The sequence below is a fragment of the Zonotrichia albicollis genome, chromosome Z (genome assembly GCF_047830755.1).
Source record: "Zonotrichia albicollis isolate bZonAlb1 chromosome Z, bZonAlb1.hap1, whole genome shotgun sequence".
Lineage (NCBI taxonomy): Eukaryota > Metazoa > Chordata > Aves > Passeriformes > Passerellidae > Zonotrichia > Zonotrichia albicollis.
Genome location: NC_133860.1, coordinates 7,795,424 through 7,816,578, shown reverse-complemented (window position 1 = coordinate 7,816,578; position 21,155 = coordinate 7,795,424). Strand labels below are relative to the sequence as shown.

Below are 21,155 nucleotides of genomic sequence, written 5' to 3'. Positions count from 1 at the left end.
CGAAAAAATCTCACACAGGTTAACGAAAAAGTCCTAAAAACTTGCAAAAAAAAAGGCAGAAATTCATTTGTGCAGCCCTTCTCTCAACTCCCTTTCCCATAATTACCCCACGCAGCACGGCAATGATGTAGGAGGAAAAAGCAAGGCAGGGGGAGGGAAAAAATGTGAGAAAGCCCCTTTTCCTGAGGAGGATCCCGAGCAGCCTGGCGCTGCTCGCCGGGTAATTCCTCCCAGCCTCAGCAGGCATGTTAAGACCTGGGAACTATTCATCTCTATAATAGTATTTAAAAAAAAAAAAAAAACAAACTGGGAATGCGAGTTAGTGAGCGCTACCAAAATAATCCCCTGAACTATGAGAGAAGCTGGTGGAGCTGGGATGGTGGGTGACCCAGCAGCCAAAAGCTCTTCCTGCAGCCCCCTCCAACCCCTCCCTGCCCATGGCTGCCTGCTCTCTCTGGTTTTTGCTGTCCATAAGCCCATTTTCCCAGTTTTCCTCCCATCTCGTTCAAGCCCTGCGCTGTGCTTTTAAGAGAGACAAAAAAAAAAAAAAAAAAAAAAAAGCCCAGCCACACACTTTTAATTTCCTCATTTCTATGCCAGCGAGGAAAATATTTCTCCAGTTGCTGGAGGCAGCTACTAAAAATGGGCCTGACTGTGGATGTCTCAAAATAGGGACCCTCATTCCCAGGTTAAACCAGGGATGGGGGTTCTGGTCATGCTGGGGTGGTCCCTGGCACAGCATCTGTCGAGGTGCACCCCAGTTTGTCCTTCCACTCCCTTTTTGGTGCCTCACAAGACTCAGTCGTGGGTAATTTTATGTCCTGCTGAAACCTGGGGCTCAGGAGGGGCAGGGAGGGCAGTTTGGGTTATTTCCTCCCCACTACCACAGACGGGATGCCATCCATGCTGAAGTGCATCCAGAGGGGCAGGAAACACCCCCAGGATGGAGTTTCCATCCCCTGCCTGGGAGAGGGAAGAATCTGGGAGGGTTGTTCTGGATCCGGGGGAAGGATGCTCCTCAATCCAAAGGGGGATCTCTGTTAACCACCCACTACCTCCCTCCTCACTATCAGACTTCCAGTGATGTTCAGAGCCTTTTGGGTTTTGTTTCAAAGCAGCTGGGGAAATTTTTGAGCCATTGTACCCCTACTGAAATTCCTACATGTTTTTATTGATTCAAACATTAAACCATTCCTTTTAGGAGGTGGCAGGGGGGAAAAAATAACTTCTTCACCCAGTGCTTGTGCTTGCATTAGCGAAGGCCATGTAACAACTAGTTCACTGCTGCTTACAGAGAGCTATTTAATTGCTAGAGCATTTAGGGAAAATAAAAAAAAAAACCAAACCTACCAATAATTAAAAAAAAAAAAAGAAAAAATAGAAAACTGCCTTGGCGATGAATGAACGGACCTTTATGGAGGGCTGGGAGTTCATGAATGAATCCCACTAGGTTTCTGAATTACATGGGGTGACCAGACCTCAAGGACGAATCTTAGGTAATCCGGGATGTTGGAGTTTTTTTTAAGGAGCTGATGCCAGCACAGAGGATAAATATGCCAGAGCCTCTTCCGTTTGCGGGCTTCAGCTGTTGACTGCATGTCTAGTCAGAAATCCATGAGAATACAAGGGCTCAGCTGGGACAAACAGGTTCAGGCCTCCCTGCCAGCCACCCCAAAGCTGCTTTCTGCAGCTGTGGGACCCCAGAGGAGCCCCCCTGCTCCCACCCTCCTCCCTGGCGCTGGCATCCGCCAGGAAAAGGGGTGGGAAAAGCCACCAGAGGCATCACTCTGGCAGGAGAGGAGGTGGCAGGAGAGAAGGAAAAAGTGACTCAAGAGATGCTTCCTACAGTGACAGACTCCTTTTTTTTTTTTTTTTTTTCCCCAAAAGGCTTTTTTTGGTGGCAATAATCACGGATCTGTGCAAACGAAGCAAACAGAAGAATTAAGCTCAAAACCACCCTGCCGGGCTCACCCCGTGCAACCTGGGGTCATGGCAGGCACCCACCATCCAAACTCCCTCCTCTGCCTGCTGCAACCTCACACAAAACCCCAGATCCCAGGAAAACTCACAGCCACATCCTCCCCAACACGTCCCCGTGTGCCACAGCCCATAGGCGGCTGCAAACCCTTTGGGATGCCTGTTTTGAGTTAAAAGCATCGTTTTTACGAGCTCCTCGGTGCAAACACATCCCCTCCTAAATGCCTGGAAAACTCCCAGCAAACTGGGAGCGTTCCCATGTCCCAGCAAACAATGATAATGTTTAATGCTGTAAACATCTGCGCCATTATTTCGTTATTAAGGGTCCCTCCATTTGCTGCTATCGCTGGGTTGTTAGGATTTTCCATGGTTTCCATCACAGCCTGCCTTGGGGCTCCAGCAGGCTCCCCCCGGCGCGTTGTGCAAGCTCATTGTGAGAAAATAATAGTATAGGAACAACTGAAAATAAAGTGAGTGTGCCCTGAGGAATCTGGGGAATTGGTTGTGTTGATCACTCACAGCCAGGTCTGCAGAGCACAGCCACTCACATTGGCCCCTCACAGAGGGGAGAAACCAAGGCAGTGCCCCAAAACCCCCAGGGTAACATCTTTGTCATTCTGGTGCTGATGGTTCATCACCAGTGATGCTCCAGCACAGCCATATTACACCATATCCCATCCCCAATGGAAAACTCTTTCCTTTTTTTTCCCATATTTTTTATACCTTCCTGGATTTCCCTGATATTACACCATATCCCATCCCCAATGGAAAACTCTTTCCTTTTTTTTCCCATATTTTTTACACCTTCCTGGATTTCCCTGATATTACACCATATCCCATCCCCAATGGAAAACTCTTTCCTTTTTTTTTCCCCATATTTTTTACACCTAACTGGATTTCCCTGATATTACACCATATCCCATCCCCAATGGAAAACTCTTTCCTTTTTTTTCCCATATTTTTTACACCTTCCTAGATTTCCCTGAGGGGCCGCCCCAGTTTTGCCAATGCATCCATTGTCCTCCATAAAAGCATCATCCCAGGTAAGTCTCAACTCCCCAATAAGCACAAGAGGCTGTGAGGTTCCCCATCACTTGCCTTGACCTCCAAAACCATCAGGTCCTGCCTGAACTCTCCCAATAAAAGCCAATAAAAGTCAGGATTTCTCCACAATGGGGAGAAATGCTGTCTGTGGGCTCAGGGCAGGATCCTGCTGAAAATGCTTCAAAATCCAGCAGGATGGGATCCCAAAGCAATACCCCCCCAAAAAACTGACAGCTGCAGAAACAACAGTGGGTAAAGTAAAGGATAAATCCACATTTAAGGACATACCCACAACGGTGGGTATGGGACGTTCACACCACAGAAACACCCAAATTTGTCAAGTCCCACACTTGGCTCTCCCAAGCTATGGCAGAAGGAATCACATCTCCCCTTGCTTGGAAATTTCTGGTGTGGCTTTTCTCTCCATCACATGGTGAGTTTTAATTTGATGAAAGCATGTCATCCATACTTTACTTTTTGTTTCCAAGCTCCAGCTGTTTTATTAGGAGTTTGGGAGGAAGAAGTTCTCTATTTTTAATTCACAGAGAACCAAAGCATTTTAGAAAAATTGAATTTAAAAAAATAATAATAATATACTAAAACAACACAGCTCCTGTCTCCTGGGGGTGTTTTAGATCTGTGTTGTCCTTCAGATCTCAGCCTTGTCCCAATGCCAGGTTCACGGATGTAAAGGGGAGCTAGACTGGGGATCTTTGAGTTTTGTTCTGTTTTTTTCAGCTAAAGGTTTTCCTGTAGTCAACCAACCTTGAAAGAAAAGAGCAAGTTTAGCACACACTGAGCTATCTGACCCACCAGCATTGCTCCAGCTGACCACATCAAGGGTGTCAAAATTATCACCAGTATCTGTGGCAACAACTCAAAGCTGAAAAGAGGAATAAAATGACCTTACTGATGAGGATTTTAAATGCCTGTCATTGGATCTTTCATCAACAACATCAGGTTTAGAGGCAAATTAAACTATCCAAATGTAGAAGTATTCAGAACCATGTATGTACACTTTTTGTAATATATGTACATATACATTTATTTTTCCAAAAACCAGTTTTGGTCCTGAGCATCTTCTCATGCTCTTCCTAAAGTTCTCACCATCTCACCCCCTCCTCTCCCTCATTCTTGGGTCTGGATTTCCCATCAAACATCAACCCTGGCACAATATTCACCATGGTAGCATTTACCCTGAACTGCTGACAAAAGTCCTCTCACTTTCAAAAAGGGTTTTGGTTTGAAGGGACCTTAAAGATCCTCTTGTTTCACCCCCTGCCATGGGCAGGGACAACTTTTGCTAGCACAGGCTGCTCCAAGCCCCATCCAGCCTGGCCTGGGACACTGCCAGGGATCCAGGGGCAGCCACAGCTGCTCTGGGCACCCTGGGCCAGGGCCTGCCCACCCTCCCAGCCAGCAATTCCTCATTCCCAATGGGCCAAAATCTGTCCCTGCCCTCTGGCCCTGGGAGCCATTGCCTGGCTGCTGTCCCTGCCTGCCTTGTCCCCAGGGGCTGTGCAGCTCTCCTGGAGCCCCTGCAGGCCCTGGCAGGGGCTCTCAGGTGTCCCTGGAGCTTCTCTGGTGCAGCTGAGCAGCCCCAGCTGTGCCAGGCTGGCTCCAGAGCAGAGGGGCTCCGGCCCTGGCAGCATCTCCCTCGCCTGCCCTGGATTCCCTCCAGCAGCTCCAGCTCCTTGTGCTGCTGGAGAGGCCTGCAGAGAGCCCTGCCCTGGCTTTCCAGGACACAGCTTTGTGCTGGAAAATAAATGCCCTGGGCACTGCCAAGGAGCAGATGCACACACACAGAGTCCTTCCTCCTTTATCCACCAGCACACACGGAGGGCATTCGTGCTTAAAAAAAAAATTGGCTGGGCTGGTGTCAGCACAACGTGTCTGGCCGGGCCGGGGCTGAGGCTGAGAGCGAGCTCAGCGCGTCTCGCGCCCGATAATCCCCCCTGGCTGACCTCAGGTGGCATCTGTGTGTCCGGGACAGGGCCCTGGCCCTCAGCTTCCCCTGCTCCCCGTCGTGCAGGAGACCGAGACACAAAACCCAGAGCTTTAAATGCTCTGCTGGAGGGTCCTCAGCACTCCCCCTGTGGCAGTCTTACCCCTCTGTTACTGGCAAGTGCTGATGTTGTAGGATCTCAGGAAAAACAACGGCCTGACCCCTCAGCTGAGAAGTGAAAGGCATTACATCAAGGTGAGGAGAACACAGAGCATAGTGTGCTCACCAAAACCAAGAAAAAATGGGCACCCAAAAGGGTAATCCCATTTTCTTTCTTGTCTCTCAAGTGACTTACAGGGTGAAAACAGAACAAAACTAAAAAAACACCCAAAACCACCAAAGAGACAAACAAACAAATGAACAAAACAATGAAAAATACCTAAAAGCCAGATTTCCAGGTACATTAAGCAAAAGGGAAAAAAAATCTAAATTAAAGGATAAATCCACATTAAAGGATATATACTGCTGCAGAAAAGGGGCTTTGTGCCTTTAACAGAGTTTGTGGGCAGCATGGGGACTCCACCCACAGCAGTGTTTGCCCCAAACCTTTTGTACCTCCCAGCACACAAGGGCCAGACAGCTTCCCCTCCACCAGGAGCCCCTGCTTTTGATGGCTGGGACGGCTCCTGAAAGCCTAATTTCCAGCATGGTGCTGTGCTAAACTCCCATTTCTTGCAGGAGAAACAAACCCTCACCCTCTGCAGGGATGGCAGCGTGGGGTCCCTCAGGCTCCCAGCAGAAGAGCCCCAAGAGCTGAGACAGTCCATCACATCAACACCTACTTAGGGAGCCTTTAATCTGCGGATTATTGACATGATAGACCATAACATCTCTTCAGGAGCCATTACAGCCCATCGTGTCAGTAGGTACTTATGCAGCCCTTAATCCCCGGATTGACAGGCTAGACCATAAATTTGTGTCTGTGTCTAATTAGACGGCTCTTATTGCTCAGCATATACGGTAGTCATGCAGGCTAAAGAGCCTTAAGATTACTTTTTTAATTTATTAGCAAGTTGTCCAATCAATCACTCAAATGGCTCCTTGTTCCTTGCAAAATCAGTCAACCTTGCACGAAAATAAATGTTAAGTTTCACCGCAAGATTTCAATTTGCTGATGTTTACTAAGATTGAGCCTGATGAGGTCAAGCAGGATAAAATATGGCAGAACCCATGAGGGGAAGGAGTCTCATATTTCCCCATTTTTCTTGTGCTTTTGGTTCAGGTTTGCATTAAGTGTGACCTGAAAGTTTGGGAGGGCTTTGCTCCGTCCCCAGGTGACCCAAACAAAACTTGCCACCGCCTTCCCCACAGCTGGGAACCCCCCTTGTGAAATCAGGACACACAGGAGGGCAGGTGAGATGGAGGGTAGGGATGATTCACCCCTGAGGACATCCCCTCAGCTTCCCAGCCCAGCTTGGGGTGCCCTGAGTCAGCCCTGCCCCAGCCTGGAGCCCAGCCCTGACCCTTCTGGGGTTAATTCAGCAAGAACATGAAAGTGAGAAAGAAGGAAAGAAGGAAGGAAAGAGGCAAGGAAAGAAAGAGAAAGAGAGAAAGAGAGAAAGATGAGATGAGATGAGATGAGATGAGATGAGATGAGATGAGAGAAAAGAAAAGGAATTTTTGCCATTTTTTCCTAATTTTCTTCTATTTTTCTCCAATATTTTTCCAATTTTTCCCAATTTTCCTCCAAATTTTTCCCTGTTTTTTTCTCCTATTTTTTCCCAATTTTTCCCTACTTTTTCCCGTATTTTTGCCATTTTTCTCCATTTTTTCCCTATTTTTTCTCCTATTTTTCCCCTAATTTTTCTCCTATTTCTCCCCAAGAGAAAATTTCAGGGTGCCTGGGAGTAAATAGTTTGGGGTGTTTTTTAGTGCCAGGTAGGGTGAAAGTTTCTGCTGTGAGAAAGAAAAGAAAAGAAAAGAAAAGAAAAGAAAAGAAAAGAAAAGAAAAGAAAAGAAAAGAAAAGAAAAGAAAAGAAAAGAAAAGAAAAGAAAAGAAAAGAAAAGAAAAGAAAAGAAAAGAAAAGAAAAGAAAAGAAAAGAGAAAAGAAAAGGAAAGGAAGCCCTGCAAGCATGTTGTTGCAGACTTACAGGGGCTCAAGAGCAAACACCACTATGGCAGATGGCAAGGCTGGACCAGGAGTAATGTCCAAAAATATTAAAAAACATATTAGAAATTATGGGGTGATGCATGTCCCCTGCATTTACAGGACGGCAGAGAAAGAACTTGAGTGAAACTGCCGAGTTCATGGAGTCCACCAAACCAGAAATTTGATTCATAAACATCCTATTAGTCACTGCTACTGTCTAATTACGGTGATTAATCAATTACCACGGCTAAAAACGACTCCAGAAGAGAAGAGCCCTTTTCTTGTGACCATTCTCCTCAAAAGCCAGGCAAGGCTGGAGCTACAAGGTGGTGGGGCGGGGGGGGAAAATATGCAGGCACACACCAAAAATGCCTGTCTGCCTGTCTCCAGTGGTTAGAGGAGCCAGCTGACTCCAGTTTCCTCCGTACCAGGCTTCAGGCCTCATCAGCCATGCAAATTATAGAGTACCGTGCTGTCTGAAGGCCGAATTTCGACTCAGCTCAGAGAAAAGCCTTAGAGGAAGGGTGGGGATGAAGAAGCCAGCCAAATCCATTCATAATATTTACAGTAAATGGGCCTCTTTGCTGTTGTTTAGTATACAGTCAGCCTAATTATTTTTGAAGTTTTAATTTAAAGAACCTTCTTTATCTGCCTCTCCTCCTGCCCCCCTCAAAGGTGTGGGAAAGCTTTTCCCTTGTTTCAAAAAAGCAGTAGGACGGGAATCCCTTCCCCAAGCTCCAGCTTGACGGTTGGGTGGGACAATGGGATGCAGCAAGGGCTGAGACCCTTCCAGAGCCAACAAAATCCATGGGGTTTTTGGGACTCCCAGGCCATCCAAAGGGTCACAGGGGCACACAGATCCATGTGGAACCCCCCCAGAAATCCTGTTTTGTTGCTGTTCTGTGCTGGTGGGAGGTGGTGCAGGTGCTCCACTGCGCTGTGCACTCTCCAACCTTCTCCCCCCTTCCTTGAGGCAACCCGAAATAATCTGACTTTTGTAACAAATCAGCCAGGAGAGCTGTCTGGAGAGCACAGCTCGTGAGATGCTGCCCTGGGAGCTCCAGGTGACTCAGGGCTGGTCCCAGAGAGGAGCAGCCACCTCCTCCATGCTGCAGCCCCAGCTAGCAGGACACACCTCTTCCCCACCCAAACCCAACCCAGATCGCAGCCAGAAACCTTCTGAGAAAGAGAAACCAGCGCACAAAGGGCTCCTGACTTTACTGCAATGCAAATCAGACCTGGGGACGAGCTTGCCAAGAATCTCTCTCCCGGCTCTGGCTGTGCTGGAGGCTCCTGTGGCAGCATCCTGCCCTTCTCCCTTCTGGGATAAATCACACCACGGATGCTGGTGCCACCAGAGGCCACTGCCAGCCATGGGGTACCAGCCCCCCTAATGCAGCCTGGGGTTAGAGGATGACCTTAAAAAGCTTTTGCAGTGAAAAATAAAGCAAGCTTCACTGTTGCAAGGCAGGAAAGGTCATCCAGCACCACGGGATGCCCTGGGGAGGGCAGGGATACATCCCCCAGGAAAGCCACCGCTCTCCACCGACAACATGTGGGCTACACATTAAAAACCTTGTTAAGGCCTTAATAAAAACTGAAGTAGAGCAGTCTAGGATTTCCAAATGGATACCCAATACACAGATGTGTGTTAGGATTTTTTTCCCCTCCCCAACTGCATTACACACACACACAACTCAGCATCACTGCTGCTCTTATTCCAGCACTGAAAAAAACCCCAACCCTCTCCCTGCAGCACACTGACCCAGAATTCTCCCCTAAAGACTGAAAGCAGACGTAAATATATGTTTCTCACCACACCAAAAAAATAAAAAAAATAAAAAACCCACGTCTCCCAGCAACTTTTCCCAGAGCAGCATCTCCCTCACAGGGATGTAAAACCATGGAAAAAGCAGAATAGGAACAAAAGTCCTTTTCACGTTTGTCGTGCCCCGCTCCGTAACAATTATGAAAACTGTTTAGCTGGGCTGGCATTTGGAGCATTTACTGCATTCCTGCCAATAAATTCCAGTCCCGGATCCGATGGAAAAGGCTCCCTCCCTCCCCTTTCCCCTCCCTCCCTTGCCTTCATTCCTCCTGGCTTTCTTTACAACCTAATACCCTGTCGACGCGGGGCCAGGGCCTACTTAGGGGGAAAAAAAAACACCCAGCGCCAGACTGGAGACAGCAGGCAGACTGAAAAAGTTAATCATTACTTCTGTCTGCCTTCATAATCTAATCACGCCTATTCCTAAGAGCAGGCGGCGGAGCACGCCGTACATGGAATATGTACATCCCCGCCCAGGGATGGACGGACAGACGGACACACGGACAGCACCAGCCCCGGCCCGGGCAGGGGGCAATCAAGGGATGGACAGACAGGACGGATGGCATTGGGAAGGAGTTCACAAGCCTGGCCATGCACACGCACACACACACCCCTCCCCTCGCCTCTCACTTTGCTCTGGATTAATAACGCGCAGCAATTATAGAGAATATTATATTCATTAAGTAATTAACCCTCCCGGCGCTCCGGCGGAGCTGGCACCCCCTTCCCGCAGACAGAGGCCAGCAGAGCTTTGCCCCGGGCCATAAAACGGGGCAGGTCGGCAGCACACAGGTTAAGAAAAAGCCCCAAAACTCCTCGTGGCTCATCTCAGCCCAGTTCTGGTGGCAAAGTCCTGAGAGGGGACCTGCTGGGACCAAGGTGGCATCACCAACAGCCAGAAGCATCCTCCCACAGGCACAAAACTCAGGAGATTTGGGGTGTCACCAGCACCCAGCAGCATCCTCCCATGGGCATAAATTTGGGGGATTTGGGGTGTCACAACAACCACCAGCATCCTCCTATGGGTAGAAAACTCAGGGGACTTGGGGTGTTACCAGCACCCAGCAGCATCCTCCCACAGGGACAAAGCCCATGGGAACTGAGCATCACTGGGATGCAGCAGCATCCTCCCATGGGGCTGAAGCCCAAAGGATTTGGGCATCACTGAAACGCAGGAGCATCCTCACACAGGGATAAAGCCCAGGGAATCTGGGGCTTGGCAAGCCCAGCAGCACACCAGCTTCTCCAGAAAATAACTGCAGTGCAACTCTCAGGTGAGCCAAGGCTTCATGCTCTTGACACCCAGGATACATTTTCCATGCTTGGCTGTGACAAAGAACAGTAAAACTACAGGCCTCCGCTTATGATTTATGGGTTTGTTCCTTATCATGAGCTAAAAAGTCTCAGACTGGCTTCCAAAGAAAATGAATTCATCAGTTCAAACGCAGTGATGTAACTTCAGGCTCCCAGCTCCTTTTCCAAATAAAACTCCTGTTACTTGATTCCTGCTCAAAGAATGATTTTATGGAGTTATTGACTCCATCCGCTCTGCCTGGGAAGGTGCTGCCGGAGCCCAGCCACGAGGTCACTGACAGCCTCATCCCATGGCTTAGTTTCTTGACTATTTTGCCATTTTTTCTGCTTTTCTACTCGAAACCTCAATTTGCACACCAAACACTCAGCTCCTCTGGTATTATTTTGCATCACCCACCATGGAGGGGGGCTCCTCCTCAGCAGTGACACCTGGTAATTTTTATCACCCATGAATTCAACCCACAGCCTTCCATCACCAAAAATCACTGGATGCACAGCCAACCTCTCCACTTGCAAAAGTGACAGGTGTCTGAATTTCCACCACCTTCCTAACAGCCACAAAGTCACCTCTTGTTGATGAAGTTCTGGCTTCTATGAACAAAATCTCTTTAACCTGTGTAAGCATTACATAGAATCCTACACAAATACGGAACACATTCAGTACACAATGAATATATTGAATATATTGAACCTATATATCTATAGGATATATACATAATATGTTGACTGTATCTTATATAATTATATAAATAATACATGGAATAAATGATCTCCATACATATTCTACCTACACATAGAGATGGAATAGATTTTGCTCATTATTTAACCATATACAGCCTCGCTTATTACCTACATCTCTAAGATACATATTTACAACTAGGGTTAAGATCCCAAGAAGTACTGAATTATTCCTTTAATAGCAACATTTGCCTTTCCACATGCTCATGGAAAAGTCACAGGAGCCAGAAGCTGGCTCACCAAACCCCGCACCCCAACAGGGATCCCAGGTGGTGGCTGAGGGAGGATGAGGAAGGACCACGGAGCCTGGCACTGTTCCCCACACATGGGAGCATCAGCAAGAGCATCACCAGGACCTCCTGCAACCAGCCCATGGTGCTCCAGCACTGCCTGCGCAGCCCAACCAGCAGGGCTGAAGCCAGAAGGATCTTTTTTGTGTAGTGAGGTTAAAAGGGTAGAGAAGGGCTGAGCCAGCTCTTACAGGGTGGTTTTTTTTTTTTTTTTGTTGGTTTTTTTTTTGGTTTTTTTTTTTCCCCTTGCAAGTTAAAACCAAGATAATGACACTGGGTGGGGACCAATTTGAAGGGCTGAGCAGCCAAACCAAAATTAGTCTCCCGGCCAAGAGCTTCCTAGGCCTCACAGTTTGGGGAAGGAAGCTGAGAAAAAGCATGAAAATAAAATAAAAAAAATTCCTCGGGAAGCTGGACCGTCGTGCTCAAGCAAAGGTGACCCTGCTAGTCAAATATTTTTCAACATAATAAAAATAAAATCAAGTACTGGAGCAGCCTCCACTGGAAAAGCAGGGCCTATGAGATGGTGTTTTTTCCTCCTTTCTTCTCTTTTTCTTTCTTTTCCCTCCCCTGGCACTTTCTTTCCTTTCACTAATAACTATGTTTTCTTGCATTTTTTTTCTTGGCTCTTTCCTCATAAAAGACTGATGTAATTTCCTGTCTTGTCCCAATGTTTCCTGTTAATTAACAGGGTGAAAGTTATCATCATGCATTTAAATGGCAACCCAAAAGAAGGGAGGGAAAAAACCAGGGGAGGAAAAAAAAAAAAAAAAAGAAAAGAAAAAAGAAATGAGAGTTTGCTGTCTTCTAGCAAGCACCACATCACATTCCCAGCAGCCCAAAAATACCCTGGAAAAAGCTTTTTGGAACTGATGGCTTGAGCCCATGGGCAAAGACCCCCTGAAGGGTGGCAGCAGGTCTGTGCACAGGGGATCCAAGCCTGGATGGGGATGGAAAATCCCTGCAATGCTTGCCCAGAAAAGCTCTTCTCTTGCATTAAGAAGGAAAATAAAAGAAGAAGGGAAAAAAGAAGATGGAAAACAGGAAGGAGAAAGAAAACAAGTAGAAAAAGAAGGAAAAAAGTAAAAGAGGAAAAGAGAAAAAGGAGAAGAAGAGAAGAAAGAGAAAATGAAGGAGGAGAAGAAAAAGGAGAAAGAAGAAGGAGAAAAAGAACGAGAAGAAGGAGAAAAAGAACGAGAAGAAGGAGAAGAAAGAGAAGAAAAAGTAGGAGAAGGTGAAGAAAAAGAAGAAGAAGAAGGAGAAAAAGAAGGAGAAAAAGAAGGCGAAGAAGGTGAAGGAAAACAGAAGAAAAAAGAGGGAAAATGGGAAAAGAAAATGGAAGGAAAAAGACCAAAAAAAAAAAGAGAAATAAAGTAAAATAACTTGTAGAGAAAGAGACAGACAGCAAAAAAAGAGAAATAAAGTAAAATAACTTGTAGAGAAAGAGACAGACAGCAACACCCAAGATGTTGCATTTATTAAAAGAAGTTGAAGAATAGAGGAAGGGAAAAAAAAAAAAAAAAAAAACCAGAAAAACCCAGGGGCTAATCCAAAGACAGCAGGCGGAAATCCTGTGAGCTGCCGAGCTCCTTGCCTCGCCTGCCCTGAGCCCCGTGCAGGATCAGGCTCCTCCGTGCCCTCTGTTCCTCAACAGCAGCCGTGACGCAGCCGGTACCCCGGCGGCACCGCGGCCACGCCGGCGGCGGGCGAAAACAAAGCGATTTAGGCAAAAAGCGAGGGTGGCTAGAACAGAGACTGTGCCTCAGCGGTTAATAATATCCCAGCGCTGAAAATAAACTGGGAAGGAAGCTCCTTTGTGACAGTAGGCAGGCGGCCAGGCTGCGGCGTGGGTCATTCACGCCGGCGGGGGACGGCAGAGGGGTTGGCACCCACCCGCCACCCTGCCGGAGCACAGCGAGGGCTGGGGACACGGCTCCTACACTCAGCTCTCCCCTGGGCACCCTAAAATGTGCTGCACCCCGCTGTCAGCCAGCAGGGAGGGTTAGGGTGTTGGCCACCATGGCTGGAAACAGGCATCCCCCATGCCCATGGCAGGGAAATGCGCGTGGCTAGTGTTACTGGTTCCTTTAGTGTAAGCGATACCCGCTGGCAGACAGTGGGCATGGAAACGATGCAGCCACATCCCTGCCAGCCCGGGGCTGCTCCTCTACGAGTGTTTTTGTCCCACCGAGTTTTAAATGTCCCCAGTGATCAAGTTGCTCAGCGGGACAGCTACTGCGAGCAGAGCGCAGTTTGAACTGACACTCAACTTCCAAAATTCCCCTTCCTAGCCCCATTCTTCCCTAAAAAGCACCATGTTGTGGGATTAAAACACAAGTGACCCCATCACTGTTCCCACCACCATCCCCACTGTGATGGACTTGCTGATTCTGGGGTCTTTTGCATTTTGTCATCAGCTCTTCCAAAGGCGCCGTTGACTGGGAAAATCTACTGGCGTCTGAAAAATAGGTTTAATGAAGCTGTACAGGTATGGATTGAAACTATCTAATGGGGGCAGCACCTCTGCTATCATTTCTTTTTTAAAACACATTGTACAAGAGTATCTAGGAAAGGCTCAAGAGGCTCTAGAGCACTTAAAAGTAATTATTAAATGGATTCTATTTGCTTTGGAAGGATTTTAATCGGCGAAACGCCCGGAGCTGGGAGGAGGATCCCAGCTGTGTCCCGGGGGGGGTCCCCACAGGGTGAGAACCCCCTTAAAAAAAGAAAAAAAAAAAAAAAAAAGCCCTCATGGGGCTTGGAGGAACCGGAGCGGGTGGCCAAGCCAAGAGCCCGGGGTCAGTGCCAAGCACCAGCTCCCTCCTCCCAGTCGGCCACGGTCAGATGATGTGCGAGGCGAGCCGGGAGGCTCCTAGTCTGGCAGGCAGCCTGCTCTGCTCCAGAGGCTCCAGTGCTGTCATCCTGGCATTAACCCCTGATAACCTTGTCCTTTCCAGGACGGGACTGTGGCTTTTAGGTAAGCAGGGAGCAGGGGGTCACGTCTCCCAGCGAGGCTGGGAAGGAAAGGGTGCGACGCCCCGCGACGCTCAAAGCGAATTAAAAAATACCGAGACGACGTAAGCTCAAAAATAAACCAAAAATAAGTGACTTAAAGAAAAAAAAAATTCCCAAGCAATTGTTTATCCCTGGGACAAATATACAATCCTAGTTCCACAGGAAGATGTCTCAATTTCAGATTATAATAGGATGCCAATTTGTAAATAAAGGCATTTCACAGGAGGTTATAAACTCCGTAGGGGAGGGAGGTGGAAGTAGGGGGAACGGGAAAACACAGGCAGGGCTCTGGCAGAGAAACAGCACAGGATCCTGTTTACATGGGCAAGGGGAGAGCGACGGGAAGCCGCTTTGGGGGGCAAATATCTCCGGATTTGGACAAGGTGCTTCTTCCCCATCGAGCAGATACCAGCAGGGATCAGAGGCATAGTGCAACATTCCCGGCCTGTCCGCAATTTTGGAATGAAATGTCAATCAGCCAAGAGGTCCCTTGAACCAGACAAGGTCCCACAGCACAGAGAGCCAGAGGAGGAAACGATGCCAATGCTCTTCCAGCCTGGGGAAGTTTTTCCCTGCGTTTTTGGTGTGGAGTTGGGAGCTAGAAACTGAGTCTGTGCCTGCTGCAGGAGAGCCTTGTTGGTTTCCCAGCCTCAAGGCTTGCAGAACCTTGATCCAGCACCCACCATTCACCATCACTCAACATCCACTGCGTCTTGCAGAGCCTGAGGTGCTTCCAGAGTTTGGGCAAATCAGCAGAATTAGGCCAAAATCTGGATAACCTCTCAGGTTTGGTATTTTAGGAGCAACCTCTGTAAAAAAGCAGTGGATGTGGCGGAGACACAAGCCAGCTCAACTTGCTCTCCCTCTCTGAGGACAAGGTCTGGACTTCTTGAGAGCTTTGCTTTGCCAGCAGATCCAGCACCAACCCCACCAGCTCACTTCTACCCTTGGATCAAGGCTTCTCCATGGGTCATACAGGAATTTGGCTCCCACCAACCTGATGCCACCAAACCATGGGCCAGCCACCTTCAGTCACTCCAGCCATGGCTTTGCTTGTTTGAAAGAAGTCACAACCAAACACATCTGCTGAGAACAAGTCAGCTCAAAATACAGGAAAACCACCCTCTGTCTCCTATTTACGGGAATTATTTTTATCCCCAATGGGATATTTTTGCTCTTTAACCACACGGAGGACAGAAGGGATCTGGCTGGCAATACCTGAGCACAGCCGTGTCAGTGGGAGCAACCGTGAGCGAGGAGTCCTGACCTACCCACAGGCTGACCACCGACAAAAATAAAGATGATATAAGAAAATAAATAAAGCCAAGAGTACACAAGTGAGAGCCAGTGCCTCGGGGGAAGCGAGGGGTAGGTCATCAGGCAGAGAACGGGATGGCTGGGGAAGAGAGAGCAGAGGTGGGATGGGAAGGGGACACCAGCATGATGTGAAGGACTAACCAGGATTGCATTCCTGGGTCACAAAGAGAACAGAAGGAAGAGGGAGGGAGGGAAAGAGCAGCTCAGCGTGGTTATCACAAGGGGGAAGCACTCCCTGTGCGTGCCCCAGCCGCGCTGCTCCCCCGCCTCACGTCCTCCAGAGCCTCTGGTATCCATCAGCACAACTGCCTGCAGCCCCAGCACAGACAGCCCAGCAGAGGCTGATCTGAGGCTCCTCCCCACCAAAGGCTCCTCGCAGAGAGCTGCAAGGATGCCCACTTTGAGCCCCTCCAATGCTCCCCTTGCCACCATCCTCTCTCCATGCATTCCCCTGCCAGAGTGGCCGTGAACCCCAGGCTGGCGTCATTCCTGAGTTCTCAGTGCTGAGAGTGATCTTCCTTGCCAAATCCTGGTCTTTAAGACATCAGAGCAGGTCTGCTGATGCTGCTGCTACAGCAGCACCCACCACACCCCACTAATGACCAAAGGCTGCAGTGCTGCAGGATCCCACCAGCACCACCACCAACCACCTGTGATGTCCGTTTTCTCACACACCCGCTCCAGTTTCCAAATTAGCAAAATAATTACTTTTTTTTCCCCCTTTTCTTAAGCCATCCTTTCGCCAAGGAGCTGCAAATCCAACACTGTACAGGTCTGGAGGGGAGGAGGGATGCTGGATTCTCCACCCAACATCACCCATCCCTATCTGCCCAAACACAGATAAGACCAAGCCAAAGTGCTGGCCACATACCCTGCCAATAACTCATTAAAGCCCTCTTCAAACACACTCTTGTGCTAACTAAAATATGCAGGAGGGGGTAGGAGAAAAAAGGAGGAGAAAGTGAGCTTTGGAGGATTGCTCCAAAGCGCGTTTATTTTCCTTTCTTGACTGGGTCTCTCCAGTTGGGAATTTTCAGCACTGCACTTCTGCGCGCGGAAGGGAGATGCCAGTAAATCAGAGCAAATTCAAAACAAATGCTCTTTCATGTGGAGGCATTCGGCTTTGTTTCAGGGCTTGGGTAGCTAACCATATCCCTTCAAGAGTCAACTCTCCTATCAGCTCCTCATTAAACTAAATGGCTACAATTACATTTGGGGAGGAAAAAAGAGTGGTTAATGATCGTAAAAAGGTTCTGTTTCCAGGCTTGGGGAGGGGGGGGACCTTTGATAAGGGAGACAAGGGAAAAAAAACCCAAATCCAATGAAATAATAGCAATAGAATAAGTTAAAAATGTACTTTCAGGTGGAAATGTGCTTTCATTTGGGAAGAAGCTCAATTAAGGAGCTAGGGGGGTCCCCTTCCCGCAGCCTTTTGGGAGGCACCAGGAACGAGCCATGTTATTTCCTGCAGCCCAAGCCCCCACCTCCTGCCTTCCCTTCGGGAGCAGAGCTGCCAGACGAGATGTTATCAATAGGCTGAACCTTACAGAAAGCCCCCTTTTAAAAGCGAGTACTTCCTCTGCTTATTTCATGTGGTATCCTGTGGAACTGAACTCTCTCCTCCCCTCTGCAACGGGTGTATTTCAGGAGGAAAAAGGAAGAAAAAAAAAAAAGAAAAAAAAAAGATCTAACAACATCCTTATTGTGTTGTTTTGCTTCTTGTCTTTTTTCTTTCTACAGTACCTTTTTTTTTTTTATTTATTCCCTGAAGCTATAGGCTCCAATGGTAAAAAAATTTTCAAAAACGCAAATCCTTCTGCCTTAAAAAAAAAAAAAACCCAAACAGCAACAAGTTTTCCTGTTCCTTCTCCCCCTTCTTTTGATTAATTCTCATTAGGGCCTTTGAACAAACAATATGCTCCCCTCTCAAATAACAGACAGGGTATATATTACACCCAAAGAAAAACAAACAAGGCTCACTTAAAGACATCACATCCACACCAAACGCAATTCCTGGAGAGAGGCAGGGGCAGATGCACGCGCGTGCAGCCGCCGCCGACCTCATTCCGAATTCCAGTTTCAGGGTGATGAATAAATCATAAATCAAGGAGACATCCCCACAAAGGCAAGCACCTTCAAACATCAGCCAGTACCTGCAGGTACATGGTTTCAGACACTTTAATCCTGGTAGAGACACTGAGGTGGCCAGTCTGGGGTGGAAGATGACGTGCTGGAGACATCACACCTTGGAAATGGGGTTGGGAGTTGGACTGGGTGACCTTCAAAGGTCCTTCCCAACCCAAACCACTCTGTGCCTCTACACAAACTCCAAAGGGGGTGGAGAAAGTACCTAACAAGCCTCCATCCTCTAACAGCAACTGGAAACTGAAGGAGATGGCAAATAGGAAAACAATGGAAATCACTGAATATATCAGGAAGGGGTACAAAAACATCATCAACTCTCTCTGCAACATCCTCTATAAAAAACAGGCCATCTTTCCTCCCCAGGCACCACGAGTCTTGTGCATCAGGTGTGGGATGCTGGTGACCTTACCAGGAGCAAAACCTGAGCAGGGCTCTCATCCCAGAGACCAGAGATTCCCCCACCACCAAGTCAAGGATTTGACACCAAATCCTTCTTTAAGGTAGGACTGCACCTCTGCCCACACCTGAATGAATGGTCAACCAACATTGCTTAGCCTTCCCCTGCCTCAGTTCTTTTGCCTCTTTTGCCTTAGCCCAAAATGAATGGAGCATAAGGCTGGGATCCAAAGGAAGTACAGACACATTCAGGCAAGGAGAACCTTGTCTGGGATTTCAACACATCCTCTGCACAACAGGTACACGGCTGCTACTGAAATTAAACCCAACTCCCGCTCTGAGCACACACTTCGCAGTGATTGCATCCCCAAAACTCCCCCAGCATCACTCAGCCTTTTGTCAGGACCCCCAGCCAACGCGCCCCACGGCCAAGATCAAGGGCAGCAAGAGATGTCTTACCTGAGAGCCCCCCAGGGGCTAGACAATTAGTTCCCCCTGTTTCAGTGGAGGAAGGCACAGAGTCTGGACAATCTGCTGGAGCAGAGGAAGGAAAGGAAAAAAAACAAAAAAAAAGTCAGTATATAGGTGGTTCTTTGCAGGCTCCCAGCATCGCCCCAAGCAGAACACACATTCCAAAGGGCTTAGCAGGAAGCGATTACTAATTGTCCGTGCAGAGACGGTAGTTCATCAAGAAGCATCCACCCTAACTCGTTGTCTCAGTCAAGGCTGCGCTTCATCACCAGCCAGCTCTGATTATAGACTGGCAGAAATTACAGGCTGGCTGCCACCTCTCTGGACAAGTCACCGGCTAAGGAGATCAAGGTTGTCGCCGTTCTGATGCAAGCGAGCTTCCAAAAATGCTTAAACCGTGGCTTTGTGCACCCAGTTTAGCCAAAACCTGTAACTCACCAAAATGGGAACCGAAAGGAAACATCTCATTGCTGCCCTTCTGCAGTGACCCGGCTGAGTTTTGGTGCCCTGCTCGAGTTCTGTCACTACCAGCAGCTGACAGATCTCATTGCCACCTCCTGGGCAACGGGACCCACTCCTCTGGGCACCACCAAAGGGCAGGGTAACACTGGCTGCTCCTCTAGAGGTTTATCCCAATTTCCAGCAGGTGCTGGAGGATCAAGGTTTGGACCCCTCCACCCTCAGCCTGCTCTTCAGGTGACAAAAATCAGAACAACACTGATCTCTTGGTCCTACAGAACAACTCCATCTTTTTGGTCACTACCAGGTGGGACCCTGAGCTGAAGAACAAGCCTGAGAAGACTTGAGAAGTTCATGCAAACTTCTGGTCCTGAAGGACTTTGGGTTTCTCTAAATTTGGGTTCTGTATGCCCTCATTTTGGCCACATCTGTATCCCAAAGCAAGGCCATCACAAGGAGAGCTGAGATGATTTTCTCCCTACTGATAAAGCAATTCTGCCAGATCCCACCCCTGAAATACCAGTGAATAAGAAATTCCTGTCTGCATAACCTCATTTTATCAGAGTAAAGTAAAAGCCCTAACAGGAATATACAGTTTAACAGGATATACTTAATCAAACTGAAAACAATAGGGGAGACAGGAAATAGACTTACTTGTGAAATACTGTATATGATACGCTCTCTAAATGCTTTGTCGTGCTTTCTATGCTTTAAAGAATAGGGTTTTTACTTTTTTAACTCTTTCTAATCCAGACAGGAGATTTCCCCGCCATTCCCCTGTGACTGCTTCAACTGCTTGAGCTACAGATGCTTTCTGAACACAGGCTGGACCCCTCTGCCTGCCCTGGGCTCCCTGTGCCTGCAGCTGCAGCTCCCTGAGGAGTTCCTGGGATAAGGGACATCACTGTCTTGCTGTAGAGATCACACATGACCAGGTTCTCTATTACCACATCAGGCAGGACAGACTCCAAGCCAAACTCCAAACACACAACCCTAGCAATGGGGTGATGTGCTTCCACACTTCTTCGCCAGCTCCCTTCCTATGTCCCATCACCCAGAGGACAATTCCCCCCATCCATGAATCACCCCTGGAATTCTCTTTCCAAAACTCGGGGCTGGTGCAGCTCAGCTCTAGACCAGCCAGGAGAGCCAGGTGTGGCATTAGCCAAAGGCAGAACCCTCATGGGGTGTCTGCCCTGTGCCTGGCTGGAGTCATTGTTGCCCTCTCACCCTACCACCCACAGATCTGCTGGGGCTCTCCTTAGGAGTGGACACTGGGCTGGTTTTACCCTCAGCACCAGAGAGGTCGAGAACCAGACACTTGTCCAGCCTGGTGCACACCAATCTCCTCCCAGCTCTGCCTTCCCACAGCACGGAACCATTGCGGAGACACACAATTATTCCTTGTGGCCACCAGCCCAACCTTGCAAGGTGTCAAATAGCTCCTGGGAGCTGCCAAACCTCCAGCTCCCCCGAAAGCTGACACCACAGCAGGGCATTCGGCCCCACAGCGACATCCCAGTGAGTTTCCTGCACTCTCACACACCAGCACCACCAAGTCCAGTCACGCCAGAGCACAACGGAGCCACTTGCAGCCCCTTGTCCCACTTAAAGCTCAGTCAAAAATCTGCCTGGATTATTTGAGGGCACCACTATCCATCTCACTTTCAGCAGAGCTGCAAGCTCCAGCAGGGACATCAGGAATGCTGAGTGCCACACACCTCCATCATCCATCCCTGCCAACATCCTCTGTGAGGAAAGTTCTCTCCTTGATAAAATCCTTCCCATCCCTGGAGGTGTCCAAGACCAGGCTGGAGGTGGCTTGGAGCAACCTGTTCTAGTGGAAGGTGTCCCTGCCTTGGAGCGAGATGACTTTTAAGGTCACTCCAACCCCAACCATTCTGGGATCTATGAATGAGCAAGCCAGGCTGACCCACAGCCTTCCCTCAGGTAACTCAGCCATCAAGGGCAGATCTTTCTGTTCTGTGACAAGTACACAAATACCAGATCTATCCTACCAACACAGCCTGATGTGACATTTCATCGCCTGCAGCAGAATCTCAGCT

The 21,155-nt window shown here is 48.5% G+C and overlaps 1 protein-coding gene across 4 annotated transcripts in view; it reads right to left on the bottom strand.

Annotated features, from left to right (window-relative positions):
• Positions 1 to 21,155, bottom strand: part of SMAD7 (SMAD family member 7) — a 28,735-nt gene that overhangs the window by 1,872 nt on the left and 5,708 nt on the right. For 3 of the 4 annotated variants that reach the window (XM_074532640.1, XM_074532639.1, XM_074532638.1), the window contains exon 4: positions 18,619 to 18,693. In XM_074532640.1, the coding sequence (XP_074388741.1) occupies positions 18,619 to 18,693 (75 nt within the window). The remainder of the gene's footprint in view (positions 1 to 18,618; positions 18,694 to 21,155) is intronic. The other variant, XM_074532641.1, reaches the window with a different exon arrangement.